At 43.6% G+C, this 17,149-nt stretch overlaps 1 protein-coding gene across 1 annotated transcript in view; it reads right to left on the bottom strand.

The window, feature by feature from the left end:
- Positions 1-17,149, bottom strand: part of LOC144507012 (neutral alpha-glucosidase C-like) — a 116,137-nt gene that overhangs the window by 82,468 nt on the left and 16,520 nt on the right. The window contains exons 5-7 of the mRNA XM_078233547.1: positions 15,207-15,392; positions 10,762-10,819; positions 2,582-2,648 (exon numbers count right to left, since the gene is read on the bottom strand). Coding sequence (XP_078089673.1) covers positions 2,582-2,648; positions 10,762-10,819; positions 15,207-15,392 — 311 coding nt within the window. The remainder of the gene's footprint in view (positions 1-2,581; positions 2,649-10,761; positions 10,820-15,206; positions 15,393-17,149) is intronic.

Consider the following 17,149-nt stretch of genomic DNA (forward strand, 5'->3'; position numbering starts at 1 on the left):
TCCAGTGCGCTGAAGTCTGTCCTCCTCGGCAGTGCTACTTAGCAAGTTAGCTTCAGCTAATCCTCGTTCTCTCCGTCTTCTCAGTGAAAACTATGCCCGGCGTTTATAGCTGACTGTCCCTCACCGGCAGTTTCTAGCAGAAACGTCCACGCTTGAGAGTACAAGACGATGCGCTTTACACTTTTTCTCAACAGTAATGAAAATAACAAACAGGACTAAACCTTGCTGCCTTTCACTTCAAACTGGAAAAAAAGAGTTACTAAACTGCGACAAACACAGTAATACTTGTGCCCATACTGTGAAGTATGTTAGTCTACAAATATTATTTGCCTCGACGTTAAAACTGGGTTTTTACCGCATGGAAACAGCTCCTCTTCCCCACGTCTGTCTCCTCACTGCAGCTTCCTCTGCCTCCCACCGTTTTTCTTTTTCCCTCCCCCTAAGTAATCTGATTGCCTTAAAGTGCAGCTCTCTAGAAAATGGATTGGCTTAGCTTACATCACTCAAACAACCAGTATCTGTTCACGGTATTTGGCCCAGTAAACAGGATATTGAAACTCACAAGAAAACAAAGAACAATGGTAAATGTCTTTTTCATTAAATTTACCCATATTTCAAGAAAACACACTCTTCTCATTTTTCTTTCCTTTATCCTTTTTTTTCAGGCCCCTACATATATCCATAGAAATTCTTACTGTTTGTTTTCATGCTGCATGTAAGTTTTCTCTCAAAATTAATTTTCTCCCTTCTTATGAGACTTTTAGTCTTTTGCTGCTGGATTTTTAAAACTTCCCAGTCCTCTGGTTTACCACTATTCCTTGCCGCTTTGTATTATCCTGCTTTTCAATGTAACATTATCCTTGATCCCTTTTGTTAACCATGGATTTTGCCTCTTTCTCATGGAATCCCTCTTTTTGATTGGGATAAACTCCTGTTGAGCATTTTGGACCAGCTGTTTGAATATCTGCCACTGCTCATCTACTCACCTGTATCTTTGCTTAGACAATTCATGCCATTATAATTGCGCTTATTTAAGTTGAAGAGACTGGTTATGGATCTATGGCTATGTCTGGAATTATATCACATTGTGGTCACTGCCCCCTGTGGGTCCTTAACCATAAGATCCATTAATCCTTCCTTATTACATAAAACCAAATCTAAAATAGCCTGTTCCCGGGGAGGTTCCACACACACTGCTCTAAAAAGCAATCCCTGATATACTCCACAAATTCTTCTTAGAATCTTAAAAATCTTAGAAACCCTACAGCACAGAGAGAGGCCATTCGGCCCATTGAGTCTGCATCGACCACAATCCCACCCAGGCCCTATCCCCATATCCCTACATATTTACCCATTAATCCCTCTAACCTACGCATCCCAGGACACTAAGGGCAATTTTAGCGTGGCCAATCAACCTAACCCGCACGTCTTTGGACTGTGGGAGGAAACCGGAGCACCCGGAGGAAACCCACACAGACACGAAGAGAATGTGCAAACTCCACACAGACAGTGACCCAAGCCGGGAATCGAACCCAGGTCCCTGGAGCTGTGAAGCAGCAGTGCTACCATGCCGCCCCCTAAGCTACCTTGGCTGGTTTGGTTTGTCCAATCAATATGCAGATTAAAATCTCCCATGATAATTGCAGTTCCCTTCGAACATGCCCTTGATATTTCCCCATTTATGCTCTGACTTCTTGAGAGGTCACATTTTAGGGTTCTGTAGACTACTCCCACCCTTGCCTCCCTTCCCCTGTTATTCATGATTTCAGCCCAAACTGATTCTACATCACTATCCACTGCCTTTACATCACAACTCAGCACTGCTCTGAAACCTTCCTTGATTATCAACGCTACCCCACCAACCTTTCCCCTTTGGCCTCTTCTTTTGGAACCTTATATATGCTGGAATGTTGAGTACCCAATCCAGGACACCCTGCAACCACATTTCTGTAATATCTCTTCAAGAAGGCAGTTCACCACCATCTTCTCAAGGGCAATTAGGGATGGACAATAAATGCTGGTTGAGCCGGCGATGGCCACATCCCTTAAATAAATTAATTGAAGGAAAGTCGTTCTATTTAAAAACGTGGCCATGCAGCCTGTCCATCCACTTAGACCAGGCACATGCTAAACTGTTTCTGTCTGACTTTTGATGCGATAATACTATTGTGACAGCCAAGGAAGCAAGAAATAAGAAATCAAGCAAACGATTGCCTGCTTAGGCTTAGGCACTGCTGCTTCACAGCTCCAGGGGCCTGGGTTCAATTCCTGGCTTGGGTCACTGTCTGTGTGGAGTTTGCACATTCTCCTCGTGTCTGTGTGGGTTTCCTCCGGGTGCTCCGGTTTCCTCTCACAGTCCAAAGATGTGACGGTTAGGTTGATTGGCCATGCTAAAATTGCCCCTTAGTGTCCTGAGATGTGTAGGTTAGAGGGATTAGCGGGTAAATGTGTAGGGATATGGGGGTAGGGCCTGGGTGGGATTGTGGTCGGTGCAGACTCGATGGGCCAAATGGCCTGTTTCTGCACTGTAGGGTTTCTATGATTTCTTAACACAGAAATACTACAAAAATATACTGCTTACCATTGGTTTTGGTGTCTATAAATTCATGAAACTGCTCCTTCCACAATCCTAGATCTTCTTCACACTCCTGCAAATTCAAATCACAATTAAAAATTACAGAACTCACACTGCATTTAGCTTAAGCCATTGATTAGAAGCTGTTAACAATTGTTCCATTAAATCTGCATGCCCAATCTAGAATCAGAATTTTGCATATTAGGCTAAATTGACCCTGAATGACTTTAAATTTAAAATTTACATTTTGTAAAAATACACTTAGCACATCAGATGTACACGTTTCAAGTATCATTTCAAACATTATACAAGTTCAAAAGTATCCCAATGCAGTCTTCAAACTTCACATTTTTTTCAAATAAAATGTTATCCTTGACATTGCCTCTGCCGTCCTGAATGTGTTAACTCTCGTTCGGCAGGGTTGCTGTCTTTTAATACCTTGTCCAAGAAGTTATTCTTCATGCTTAAGCTTTGAAAGTGAGTGTAGCCATGGTAAATGTGCAGAGTTACAGGAATAGGATGGAGGGGAGGGTCTGGGTGAGATGCTGTTTCAAAGACCAGATGGGCCAACTGGCCACTTTCTGCAATGTAGGGATTCTTTGATTCTATGAATTAAGCTATTCAACTGTGATGGACATCATTGCCAATTCAGAATTGGTCTTCACTCACTGTCAACTCATTCAGTCTATTTAGGAATACCTACCGAGATCTAGCACAGTAGCTTTCCTGATCTGTATAGTTTAGTCCTACACTATGGGTGCATGATACCCAGTGGAGAAGCCCTGGCCTGAAGAAACAGAGTCTCTAACCATTGTGCCCACCCATAAGTTTACTCAGTAATGTATGTATCAAGGGAATGATAACATGTACCAATTTGGGGAACTGTCATGGAACTGACTGATTTGAGGTTATTGCTCATGTTTTCAAAAAATCTGTCATCTTTTCTGATAAATATAAAGTTATTTTCTTTTTAGTTATTTTTCTCTTTCTTATATTATCAATACTAATTGTCATCTAATTATTATTATTATAATTATTCAATATCCAATGAAATTGTCCTTTTAACACATTACTTTTCATAATCACTTATTCTTGTTGCGTCCAGAATACAGCTCCGGACCCAAGTGAGATTCCAGAAGGAACTCGCATGGCCCCTTACAGTGCTTTTCTCCAATTGGTGCTATGGATTCTTGCATGTCTAGGATGGCATATGGGTCCTGGTATAGCAGCCCAGGATTTTCTGGAGCACAGCACCTTTTCCTAAAATTAATGGGAAGGTTGAGGACAAGGTGCCATTTTTGAATTACATGAAGCAATCCAAATCATACAGCAATTTGTGACAATTTGCAAATTGTTGGATGATTTGCACACTAATAATGGTGAGCACCATCATATTTGCAGTTAACTGATCAGCATCTCATACCAAACGTTGCAGTTCTAAAAGTGGCACTTCCCCAGCACTGTGCTGAAACACAGCCCAGATTAATTGCTGAAGTTCCTATTGAAGGATCTGAATATATGACATTCTGAGTCAGATGCAAGAGTGTTACTACTGGTCCAAGGTCAACATAGAGGAATGATACTGATTTTAAGAAGCTGCTAACAGAGGATTCCTATCATCCCAGCAGAAGACACTGTGGCCAGCATCTTCATTTCTAATACTCTAGGGTGTACTCATGGTGTAGTTCGGCCAGTATGGCCTGACAGCCCTGCCTTGGGACGATGACCTGTGCTCCCCACAGCAGTATCCCGTCATCCACCGTGATCTGCTCCCTCCTGTTCCAGTACGGGTGGAACTGTGGATGGACCGGTCTTTCCAGCTGCCCTGTTAACACTAGGTGCTTTACCTTCGCCAATGCAGGCTCTTTCTGCGTCCACTGGTGGATATTGTGTGCATCCACCGGGAGGGCATCCATAAAGTTTAACGTCATCACGGTCTCCTCCATTCTGGGTACCAATGGTGGGGTGTCCGGTAACAGCAGTCGGCTTCAGGCATCGGCATTTGCCACTCTAGTCCCTGGTCAGTGCTCCAATCGATACTGATATGCCGCCAGCAATAATGCCCCATGCTGGATCTGGGCTGACGCTATCAGCGGCACTGCTTTGTCTTCCTTCAGTCAGCCCAGCAAGGGTTTATGATCTGTTACGTTCGTAAATTTTCACCCATATAAATACTGGTGAAATCTTTTGACTGCGAAGATTACTGCAAGTCCTTCCTTTTCAATCTGGGCATATCTTCGCTCTGCCATTGCCAGGGTCCTGGAGGCATTCGCTATTGGCCGCTCTTGTCTGTTCTGCCACCTGTGTGTCAGGATTGCGCCCACTCCATATGGAGACACATCACAGGTGAGTACCAATTTCTTCTTGGGGTTATAATGTACCAATACATTTTCAGCTGAGAGTTGGTTTAATTTTTTTGAAGGCCCTGTCCTGGTGGGCCGACCATTCCCAAGTTTGTCCCTTTTTTAGCAACTGGTGGAGGGGATCCAGAATGGAGGCCCTATTCTGTATAGAACATAGAACATAGAACAGTACAGCACAGAACAGGCCCTTCGGCCCACAATGTTGTGCCGAGCTTTATCTGAAACCAAGATCAAGCTATCCCACTCCCTATCATCCTGGTGTGCTCCATGTGCCTATCCAATAACCGCTTAAATGTTCCTAAAGTGTCTGACTCCACTATCACTGCAGGCAGTCCATTCCACACCCCAACCACTCTCTGCGTAAAGAACCTAGCTCTGATATCCTTCCTATATCTCCCACCATGAACCCTATAGTTATGCCCCCTTGTAATAGCTCCATCCACCCGAGGAAATAGTCTTTGAACGTTCACTTTATCTATCCCCCTCATCATTTTATAAACCTCTATTAAGTCTCCCCTCAGCCTCCTCCACTCCAGAGAGAACAGCCCTAGCTCCCCTCAACCCTTCCTCATAAGACCTACCCTCCAAACCAGGCAGCATCCTGGTAAATCTCCTCTGCACTCTTTCCAGCGCTTCCACATCCTTCTTATAGTGAGGTGACCAGAACTGCACACAATATTCCAAATGTGGTCTCACCAAGGTCCTGTACAGTTGCAGCATAACCCCACGGCTCTTAAACTCCAACCCCCTGTTAATAAAAGCTAACACACTATAGGCCTTCTTCACAGCTCTATCTACTTGAGTGGACCTTTAGAGATCTGTGGATATGGACCCCAAGATTTCTCTGTTCCTCCACAGTCTTCAGAACCCTACCTTTGACCCTGTAATCCACATTTAAATTAGTCCTACCAAAATGAATCACCTCACATTTATCAGGGTTAAACTCCATTTGCCATTTTTCAGCCCAGCTTTGCATCCTATCTATGTCTCTTTGCAGCCTACAACAGCCCTCCACCTCATCCACTACTCCACCAATCCTGGTGTCATCAGCAAATTTACTGATCCACCCTTCAGCCCCCTCCTCTAAGTCATTAATAAAAATCACAAAGAGCAGAGGACCAAGCACTGATCCCTGTGGCACTCCGCTAGCAACCTGCCTCCAGTCCGAAAATTTTCCATCCACCACCACCCTCTGTCTTCGATCAGATAGCCAGTTACCTATCCAATCGGCCAACTTTCCCTCTATCCCACACCTCCTTACTTTCATCATAAGCCGACCATGGGGGACCTTATCAAATGCCTTACTAAATCCATGTATACGACATCAACTGCCCTACCTTCATCAACACACTTAGTTACCTCCTCAAAAAATTCAATCAAATTTGTGAGGCACGACTTGCCCTTCACAAATCCGTGCTGACTATCCCGGATTAATCCGCATCTTTCTAAATGGTCGTAAATCCCACCCCTGAGGACCTTTTCCATCAATTTACCAACCACCGAAGTAAGACTAACCGGTCTATAATTACCAGGGTCATTTCTATTCCCTTTCTTAAACAGAGGAACAACATTCGCCACTCTCCAGTCCTCTGGCACCATCCCCGTGGACAGTGAGGACCCAAAGATCAAAGCCAAAGGCTCTGCAATCTCATTCCTTGCTTCCCAAAGAATCCTAGGATATATTTCATCAGGCCCAGGGGACTTTTCGACCTTCAGTTTATTCAAAACTGCCAGTATATCCTCCCTCCGAACAACTATTTCCTCCAGCCTATTAGCCTGTAACACCTTCTCTTCCTCAAAAACATGGCCCCTCTCCTTGGTGAACACTGAAGTATGAATTTCCCTTATATGTTACCAGTCCTAAAAGCGACCGTAGCTCCTGGATTGTTGTGGGAGTCGGGGCGTCTTTTATTGCTCGCACCCGATCCTCCAGAGGATGTAGGCCCGACTTATCCACTTTGTACCCGAGGTAGGTTACTTGTGGTGCTAAAAAGACGTATTTCTTCCTTTTCAGATGCACTCCTGCTGCTGCAAATCTCCTGAGAACTTCTTCCAGGTTCTGCAATGTTCCACCCTTGTTTTACCCGTAATGAGGATATCATCTAGGTAAATGGCAACCTGTGGTAACCCCTCTAGGATGCTCTCCATGGCACAAGCTGACAAAACCCCAAAGGGCAATCTTTTATACTGGAAGAGACCTTTCAGCATATTTACAGTGGCAAATCTTTGAGAATCCTCTTCCAGCTGTAGTTGCAGATATGTCCAGTTTTGTGAATAGGAGTCCTCCTGCCAACTTTGCGTACAGCTCCTCAATCCTGGGAATTGGGGATTTGTCTAGCTAACAGTAACGATTTATCGTCTGTTTGAAATCGCTGCAAAGGCACACCGAGCCATCCGGCTTTAAGATAGGAACCACGGGTGCTGCCCATTCCAGGAACTGGACCGGTTTTATTATTCCTTCATGCTGTAATCTTTTGATTTCCGCATCGACCTTTTCCCATAACACAAATGGTACCGGTCAAGCTTTGCAAAACTTTGGGATAGCCTCCGGTTTGACGTGCAATTTTGCCTTGACTCCTTTGATTGTCCCTAGGCCTTCCCGAAAAACCTCCCGATATTTGCTCAAGAGATCACTCAGGCGACCATTTTCCAGCTGGAAGATATTTGTCCAATCTAGCTGGATCTCTTTTAGCCAATTTCGCCCTAATAAGCTCGGTCCCGAACCTTCCACTACCATTAATGGGAGCCTAACTAATTGTTTCCTGTAAGCAACTGGCACATGGGTTGTGCCCATCACTTTCAGTGGTTTCCCCCGTATAGATCCTCAGCCTTGCCGAAGTTTTGGTCAGGGCTAAGGGTTGGAGTCCAGTGCGTATCTTGTTAAACACTGTCTCCCCATGACCGATACGGCTGTGCCTGTGTCGACCTCCATTAAAATTGGACGTCCATTCAATCTCACTGACAATTTGATGGGTTCTGATTTTGTCATCGCTACGCACAGTAGCTGTTCCTCGTCAGAGGTAGCGGGAGCTTCCAGGTTGTGCATTCTCCTGTCCCTCGGCCTACGTGATCTTTTTGGCCATGTTGGTTTGGGAGACTTGCTTTTCCTCTGTGCATCCTAGCAACCATAGCAATGTCGTGTCGGGCGGGGCTCTACAGGAACTGCTGTCACTCTGGGCTTAACCTGACCTTGTCTAGGTGCGGTTCTATAGGTGGACTTCGGCTCCCTCGTATCCGAATCCTTCCGGAGGGCCGCTATGTAGTGGCCTGCCCCGTAGTGGTTGTCCCCTAACCCAGTCTCCCTGGTGTTGGCCTCTACCTCCACTGGGATACCTTGGAGCTCATGTACTCCGCTTGCCGCTTTTTCTAACGACAAGGCCAGCCGTAATGCCTGTTTACAGTCCAGCTGGGCCTCCGCCAACAGGCTTTTCTGTATAGTCATCTCATTAATTCCACACACCAATCGGTCTCGGAGCATCTCATTTAGTGTCCCCCGAATTCGCAAGCCTCTGCCAGACGTCTTAGCCTTGATAGGAAACTGGTGATTGACTCCCCGCTTCTCTAAATGAGGAGTAAAAACGGTACCTCCGCAGGATCAGGGGTGGCTTAGGATCATAATATTTTTGAACTAAGTTTGACAACTCTTGGAAGGAATGTGTGTCCGGTGCTTCTGGGAAAGTTAAACTATGCATAATCACAAAAGCTGGTCCACACACAGTCAGCAGGATAACCCTTTGCTTCTCATCTGAGGTTATGTCGTTTGCCCTGAAGAAATACTTCATCCTTTCCACATATCGGGCCCACCTCCACTGTGGGGTCAAAAGAGTCCAATTTCCCAAAGAGCGGCATGTTTTCTCAACAATGGTTTACCCTCAATATGTGCAGTGGTTCAGCAAGTTCCTCAGGTCACTCCTTTTTCCTCATCGCTAATGTAATAACTCCACAGAGCTGAAAGTCCCGTCACCAAGTTACTTTATTTACACCATACATTGGTACACAGCCAGCTCTCCAGTTGCTCCCTGCTGAATGTAGGCTGGGAGTCTGACACACCTGCTTTAAATAGGGAGCATGAGGCTCCCTGATTTAACCATCAATTAGGACTCATCAGGTGTCTCTTTTGAATACCAAACAAATAAACTAATTCAAATTAACTTAAGTTCATACTCTAGCAAGCCAACCTCATTAGCCTGGCTGAAGTCATCATAGATCCCCAGATGAACTTCTGAATTTCTATTTGTGTCATCATTAAGATTGCCTAGTTACATCTGTTTGACATCACCTGTCTCAACATATCTGCTGCTGAAGCCCTCATTCATGTCTTTGTTACTTTTAGGCCCAGCTATTCCGACACGCTCCTGGGTAGTCTCCCACATTCTACCCGAAGTAACTTGAGGTCATCCAAAACTTTGCTGTCCATTGCAACAAATCCTGTTCTCCTATCATCTCTCGGCTCATGGACCTACATTGGCTTCTGGTCAAGCAGCATCTTGACTTTAAGATTCGCATCTTTGTTTACAAATTCCTCCTGTCTTTGTAATTTATTCTAGTCCCACAGCCCTCCATGATGTGTATACACATTTATTATAATGTCTTGCGCATTCCCAATTTTAACTGTTACATCATTGGTGAATGTGTCTTCTGTTGCCTTGGCCCCAAGCTCTGAAATACTCCCCACATCTCTCTGCCTCTCAGCTTCACTTTCTTTCATTAAGACACTCTTTAAAACTTACTTCTAACCACACTGGTCATCTGATGTAATTTCTCCTTATGTGGCTCAGTGTCACACTTTGTTTTTTCAAGCACCTTGGGCATTTCATTACCTTACAGGCACTATGTTAGTGTAAGCAGCTGTTGTTGTTTGCTTTCTCTTTTTATGGGTTCGCAACTCAATAGGTTCATTATCCTAAAGACGATGCCAACTCTTTGTGCCAGATGCGGAGCAGACACCCTATTAGTAAATAAAGCATCCAAAGTCAGTCAGTTTGCTTAAACCTGAAGGCTCTGGAAGCCTCTTTTAAGGCCATAAAATTCTCATAACAGCAACAACAGCCAACTAGTGCAGTGGGGCAACATTTGGTTGCCAATAACAAAAATAATTGAAAATTAGCACTGCTGCCTCACAGTGCCAGGGACCTCGGGTTGATTCCCGGCTTGGGTCACTGTCTGTGTGGAGTCTGCACATTCTCCCCGTGTCTGCATGGGTTTCCTCCGGGTGCTCCGGTTTCATCCCATACTCCAAAGATGTGCGGGTTAGGTGGATTGACCATTCTAAATTGCCCCTTGGTGTCAGGGGGACTAGCTAGGGTAAATGCATGGGGTTAAGCGAATAGGACCTAGGTGGGAATGTGGTCGGTGCAGACTCGATGGGCCAAATGGCCTCCTTCTGCACTGTAGGGTTCTATGATTCTATGATGATGTTAATTATTGATGCCTTCACATTACGAGACACAGAAGTAAGTGGATAAAAATATTTTGTCTTGTTTATGTTTAAGAAATTTAAATCCCTCTAATACTTAATTGTCCAGTTCAAAAGCAAAGCAACTGAATCTCAGAAGTCCACTGATATCATTATCAATTCTCACAGAAATGAAACATGACTGGCGATGACAACTTCTTGCTTCCTCTCTTCCATAGTCTGGTGTGCAACTCCTGAAACAGTTTACCCTAACTTTCCTTGATCACTGCACTGGGACAGACTGAAGCAACAGGTTGTCCAACACGCAGTTCTTTGGAACACCTACTTATGAGAAAGAGACTTTAACCATCATTCACTACTTTCTAAAACAGAGGCAGTTTTCCAAAGGCCAACTGATTGTCCATTACCTTCTGAGTCTTTGCGTCACGTTTCCTTTTGCTTTCCAGTATGCTTCCTTGTGTGTTTCTAATGTAAAGACAAAACAGAAAAATTGCAGTTCTGACTTTCTTTGCAAAATATACTCAAGCATGTAATGGCTTCTGGTACTGAAGTGGTTAATGTAGGTGCACAAAATTCTGTTGTACTCTATTTTAGTATACTTGCTAACTCTTCAAATCAACATCAACAAATGCCTTTAATTTATTTTTACAATATTTTTATATTAAATTGAATCTCTTAGTTTTCAAAACTTTGCTTTTCACTACCAATGTTCGAAATAAAGAACAGACTCCTTTTTTTACATTTGGCTACAGTATACTCTTGCCAGATGCAGGCTCAGCAAGTCTCAATAATTTGCCCAGTGAAGCTTACTTTAGTATATATATTTTTACTGCAGCTCACTGCTAAAAAAACACAGCTCTGTTGATTTAATTGTGCTGGCAACAGCTTTCTCCTTTTAAACTTAGCATTTACCCAGCCCTTTTCACAACTTTCAGATATCCCAAACCACTTTACAGCCAATAAATTTCAAAAGTATTTGACTAGATACCACACAAAAGGCTACTTAATAAGATAAGAGCCCATGATGTTGGGTGTAGTATATTAGCATGGATAGAGGATTGGCTAACCGATAGAAGAGAGTTAGGATTAGAGGGGGCATTTTCAGGGTGGCAATCTGTAACTAGTTGAGTGCCACAACTATTTACAACATATACTAATGACTTGGATGAGGGAAATGAGTGTACTATTGCCAAGTTTGTGGGTGACATAAAGATAGATGGGAAGGCAAGTGGTGAGGATGACACAAAGAGTCTACAGAGGGATATATGCAGGTTTGGTGAGTGGGCAAAAATTTGGCAGATGGAATATAACGTACGTAAATGTGATGTTATGCACTTTGGTAGGTGGCATAAAGAAGCTGAATATTATTTAACTGGAGAAAGACTGCAGAAAACAGAGGGATATGTGGTCCTTGTGCATAAATCATAAAAAACTAGCATGCAACTTCAGCAGGTAATAGGGAAAGCAATTCGCCTTCATTCCAAAAGGAATGGAGCATAGAAACGGGGAAGTCTTGCTAAAACTATGCGAGGCATAGTTAGACCACACCTGGAATACTGTAAACAGTAAGAAAAGATATACTGGCATTGGGAGGCAGTCCAGAGAGGTTCACTAGGTGGATTTTGGGTGGAGGGATTTTCTTACAAGAAGAGGTTGTGTAGGTTAGGCCTGTACTCATTGGAGTTTAGAAGAATGAGAGGTGACCTCATTGAGAAATATAGGGTTCTCAGAGGACCTGACAGGGTGTGGGACAATCTAAGACCAGAGGGCATAATCTCAGAGTAAGGGGTCACCCATTTAAGACAGAGATGAGGAAGATTTTTTTCTCTCAAATGATAGTGAATCTATGGAATTCTTTACCACAGAGGGCTGTAGAGGCTGGGTCATTAGGTATCTTCACGGCTGAGATAGACAGATTTTTAATCAGTAAAGGAATAAAGGGTTATGGGGATAAGACGGGAAAGTGGAGTTAAGGATTATCATATCAGAACAGTCATGATCTCATTGAATGGCACAGCAGACTTGATGGGCTGAATGGCCTACTTCTGCTCCTACGTCCTACGGTCGACTAAAATCCGACAAATCCCCAAGACCTGATGGCCGACATCCAAAGGTTCTTAAAAGTGATTCCGCAGAGAAAGTGGATGCACTGGCTATGATTTATTGCAGCAGATTGGAAGTTAGAAAATGTGACACCACTTTTCAAGAAAGGAGGGAGAGAGAAAAAAGGAAACGACAGGCCAGTTAGCCTTACATCAGATCATCATTTAAGTGCTGGAAGCTATTATTAATGAATTCTTAACAATGCACTTAGTATGATTAGACTAAGTCAACATGGTTTTATGAAAGGAAAATCCTATTTGATACGGCCCCAGATCAGAAACCCCAAGGTATATTATGAAGCCATACGAGACCCCAACAATTTTCTATGTTGGCATTAATGTGAGGCTAGGATGTTTCATTCCAGGCGTGATCCTACTAACAAGGGAGCTTTTATCAAAACTAATTTTATTTAATAACACAGTTTAACCATAACAAATTAATTAGCTTAACTTTTAACAACTAAACAATACTTAAACATGACATGATTCAATTTTTAACTGCTAATCTATCACTATTAGTTTCAATCAAGCAATATTTCTCTTATAGACTTAAAACCCTCTCTATAATTTGCTATCAAAACACAGGCATACTTCCTTTGACTTCAGTTAACAGCCTTTCAGAAAGCCTCTGGAGATAGAGAGACAGAGAGACACATCTTCCTTCTACCTGTTCCAGGCAGCAACTGCCCTTTATTTTGAAATGAAAATGAAACTGTTCTTTCCTGGAATCTTAGATCCTCCCATTAACCACATGACTCTACATACCTAATCTGAAACCCCAAGAGAACTAAATAAACAAAAGATCCATTAACTCTACATCCCTAGCGAAAATCAGTTATTATCCTGCATTCTCAACATTTGAGCTGCATGTTTTCCCAGACAAATCAACTGCTGTAACAAAGCACTGTCTCTTAAAGTAGTCCCCTCTTAAACACAAATTTTATTAATAGCACAGTGTCACCACATATTTGACCAAGTTATTAAAGCTTTTGAGGATGTAACGACTAGAGAGGGTAAAAGGGAACCAACAGATGCAATATACTTGGATAAGCTGCTACACAAAAGGGTAATATTCAAGGTAAGGGTAAGGACTCAAGAGTTGCGGGTGACATATTAGTATCAATATAGGATTGACTAAGAGACAGAAAGCAACGAATAGAGATAAATGGAGCATTTTCAAGTTGGCAGGTTGTGACTAGTGGAGTGCCATGGGGATCAGTGCTGGGGCCTCAGCAGTTAATAATGTATATTAATGACTTAGACGAAGAGGCAGAGAGTAATGTATCCATGCTGCTGATGATACAAAACTAGGTGGGAATGCAAGTTGTGAAGAGGACACAATGTAGCTGCAAAGAGTTATGGAAAGGTTCAGGGAGAGAGTGGGCAACAAGTGGCAGAATAAAAATTGGGGAAGTGTGAGATTATTCACTTTGGTCATAAGAATAGAAAAGCATAATTATTTGCAGAAGGTGTGAAACTTGTAAATGTTTATGTTCACACAGACTTGGGTGTACTCGTATAAAGAGCACCAAAAGCTTGCATGCAGGTACAGCAATGAAATACAAATGTAAATGGCATGGTGGCCTTTATTGCAAGAGGTTTGGAGTACAAGAATAAGAAATATAGGACTTTGGTGACACCAGGCCTGGAATACTGTGGGAATGGCCTTGGCGAGATGTTCGTCTTCATCAATGACATGTTGAAGGCTCCGGAGAAGATGTCGTGGCTTCTCATAGAAATCATAGGATCATAGAAACCCTACAGTGTAGAAAGAGGCCATTCGGCCCATCGAGTCTACACCGACCACAATCCCACCCAGGCCCTACCCCCATATCCCTACATATTTACCCGCTAATCCCTCTAACCTACGCATCTCAAGACACTAAGGGGCAATTTTTTAGCACAGCCAATCAACCTAACCCGCACATCTTTGGACTGTGGGAGGAAACCGGAGCACCCGGAGGAAACCCACGCAGACACGAGGAGAATGTGCAAACTCCACACAGACAGTGACCCAAGCCGGGAATCGAACCCAGGTCCCTGGAGCTGTGAAGCAGCAGTGCTAACCACTGTGCTACCGTGCCGCCCCAGGGAAGTACTGGATGACGAAGGGTACTCTGTCCGCCGTATCCCGTGTTTGTCTTCTGAGGAGGTCGGTGCGGTTTTTCGCTGTGGCGCATCGGAACTGTCGATCGATGAGTCGAGCGCCATATCCTGTTCTTATGTTGCGATTGCAACAGACACCTCCAGACGCTGAAAGATGCCCTCATAAGAACAGGATATGGCGCTCGACTCATCGATCGACAGTTCCGACGCGCCACAGCAAGAAACCGCACCGACCTCCTCAGAAGACAAACACAGGACACGGCGGACAGAGTACCCTTAGTCGTCCAGTACTTCCCCGGAGCGGAGAAGCTACGACATCTTCTCCGGAGCCTTCAACATGTCATTGATGAAGACGAACATCTCGCCAAGGCCATGGTCATATTCAATGTTGGAGCGGGCTTGACAGTATGGTCTTCTCCTGTTCTTAATCTTCAAAACTGCAAAGAACAGATTTTTGTTGAGCAAGTGCATTAAGTTTTAACAAAGTCGGGTAAATGGAGTTAAGATATAGATCAACCATGAATTAACTAAATGGTAGACCAGGCTAATGGCCAACTCCTGTGCCTATCAGTGTGAAAATTCCCAGGACATAATTGATATTGAGATGAACATCACAGGAATGGATTGGAGTTGTGGAAACTTACACTTCAAACTGTGACTTCTTACGGAGATGTTCAAAGTACAAAAAGCCAAGAGAATTCACACTGATGGCCATTTCACCCCGATTCTGAATATCCATTCGAAATGGTTTTGCTATAATTAGTACCTGAGTGCATCTATCGACAGTGACTAGTGTTACAGAAAGCCCATCCTTAGACATCACAGTCAGTCTGGAAAACATACAAAGAAATGCAGTGAGCAATGTGCGTCACATTCACGTACCTATCTTAGGCTCAGGAGAAAGATAAACACTTTTACATCAAATAGCAAAATAAATAGTTAACATGTTGAAACAGCAGCAAAAATACACACTGATATACTGCCTTTAAAGGGGCAAACTGTCCAATACATTTAAAAACAACGTGGGTGATTCTCCCGCTGCGCTGATTTTTTTAGCACAACGGGCCGCGAGATTTAAGTGGCGCTCGATTAGCGTGATCCACGCTGGGCGTCCGGCCTGAGAGCATCTTCTGGAAATTGGCACGGAGTGAATAATTTATGCAGCGGGTAATTTTAATGTGATTTGAATATAATTAGTGGGCCCGGGACTGAAGTTGAGGCTGGTCTGGACATGTCCGGGAGACCAGTGATCAGGCCATGAGGAGGTGGGAGGACTAACGTTGCGGAGGTCACGGGGCTGGCCAGCGATTGAGCTGGCAGCAATCAGGGGCCACTGCGCATGCGCTGACCTCGGTGCTGACAGATCGGCACATGCGCAGTGGCCCGCTCAGCGCTTTGCTGCCGGTCTCTCCAGCGGGAATAGGCCCTGTCCACAGCTTTTCAGCACGATTCACGCTAGTGCACTCTGCAGTGCACAGAGTGTGGAAGATTCTTTTTTAAATTCCCACTGAAAAAACAGCATGATTTATTCCAGTTTTTATGCAAAATCGACACTTCGAATTTTTTTGGGAGAATATTTGGTCCAGAGATGAGATTCTGGCCATATATTCTCACATAACTAAGACTGTCTATTTCCACTTCTGTAACATCGCCCAACTCCATCCCTATCTCAACTCAACTATAGCTGAAACCCTCGTCAAATCTTGGTTACTTCTAGACATAATAATTCCAATGCATGTCTGGCCAGCCTCCCACGTTCTGCCCTCCGTAAACATAGATTATCCAAAACCCCCCTGCCTATGTCCTGAATTAAACCAAATTCTGTTCACCCATCACCCCTATCCTCACTGGCCTACTTTGACTTCCGTTTAAGGAATATTCAATTTTGACATTTTTATCCTTGTTTTCAATTTCCTCCACAGCCTCATTTCCTCTAGAAATGTCTCTAAGATGAACATGGACAGAGAGTAAGAATTAATTGAATTGGCTGCATAGGAAAAGACCAGTAAGTATCCAAGTTAAAAATGTTGAAACGGAGGCAGAGGAACAGGAGGGCTGCTGTGCACTTGACCTGGTCCAGAAGGAACCTCTGAAGACACGTTTGGCAGGTGAGGGTATAACTTGTCTAGCACATAGCACTGTAAGGATGAATTTTTATCAAGCTAGTTTTATCAAACCTAATACCAAATTTTGTATGATCACTGCATTCAATAAAAACAATAAGATTGGCATTCCTGGGCAGTACACAGAGTGCAAAAGTGACCCAGATTTATTCAATCTCCGAATTATTAGTCAGTTGAGTTCCTCACCTGATTTTATTCAGGTTGGAAATCATGAGCAAAACCTGAGTGCAAATCCACTCAGAACAATAATAAGATCAACAGTTAGTGAGTACGTCATGTTAGCTGCAGAAATAGAAACTACAACAGGGGATTGAGATCAGGAAATGGTCCTACAGAACATAGTCCACATAATACCAGAGAGTAATGTCACAGAAGTATTAGGTTGGTCACAGCTAACCTTTAGCACATCAGGTTTAGTGCAATGTAAAAGCAGCTTTGACAAATGTAACTCTTCCCACTAGGCT

Source organism: Mustelus asterias, chromosome 18 (genome assembly GCF_964213995.1).
Source record: "Mustelus asterias chromosome 18, sMusAst1.hap1.1, whole genome shotgun sequence".
Classification (NCBI taxonomy): Eukaryota; Metazoa; Chordata; class Chondrichthyes; order Carcharhiniformes; family Triakidae; genus Mustelus; species Mustelus asterias.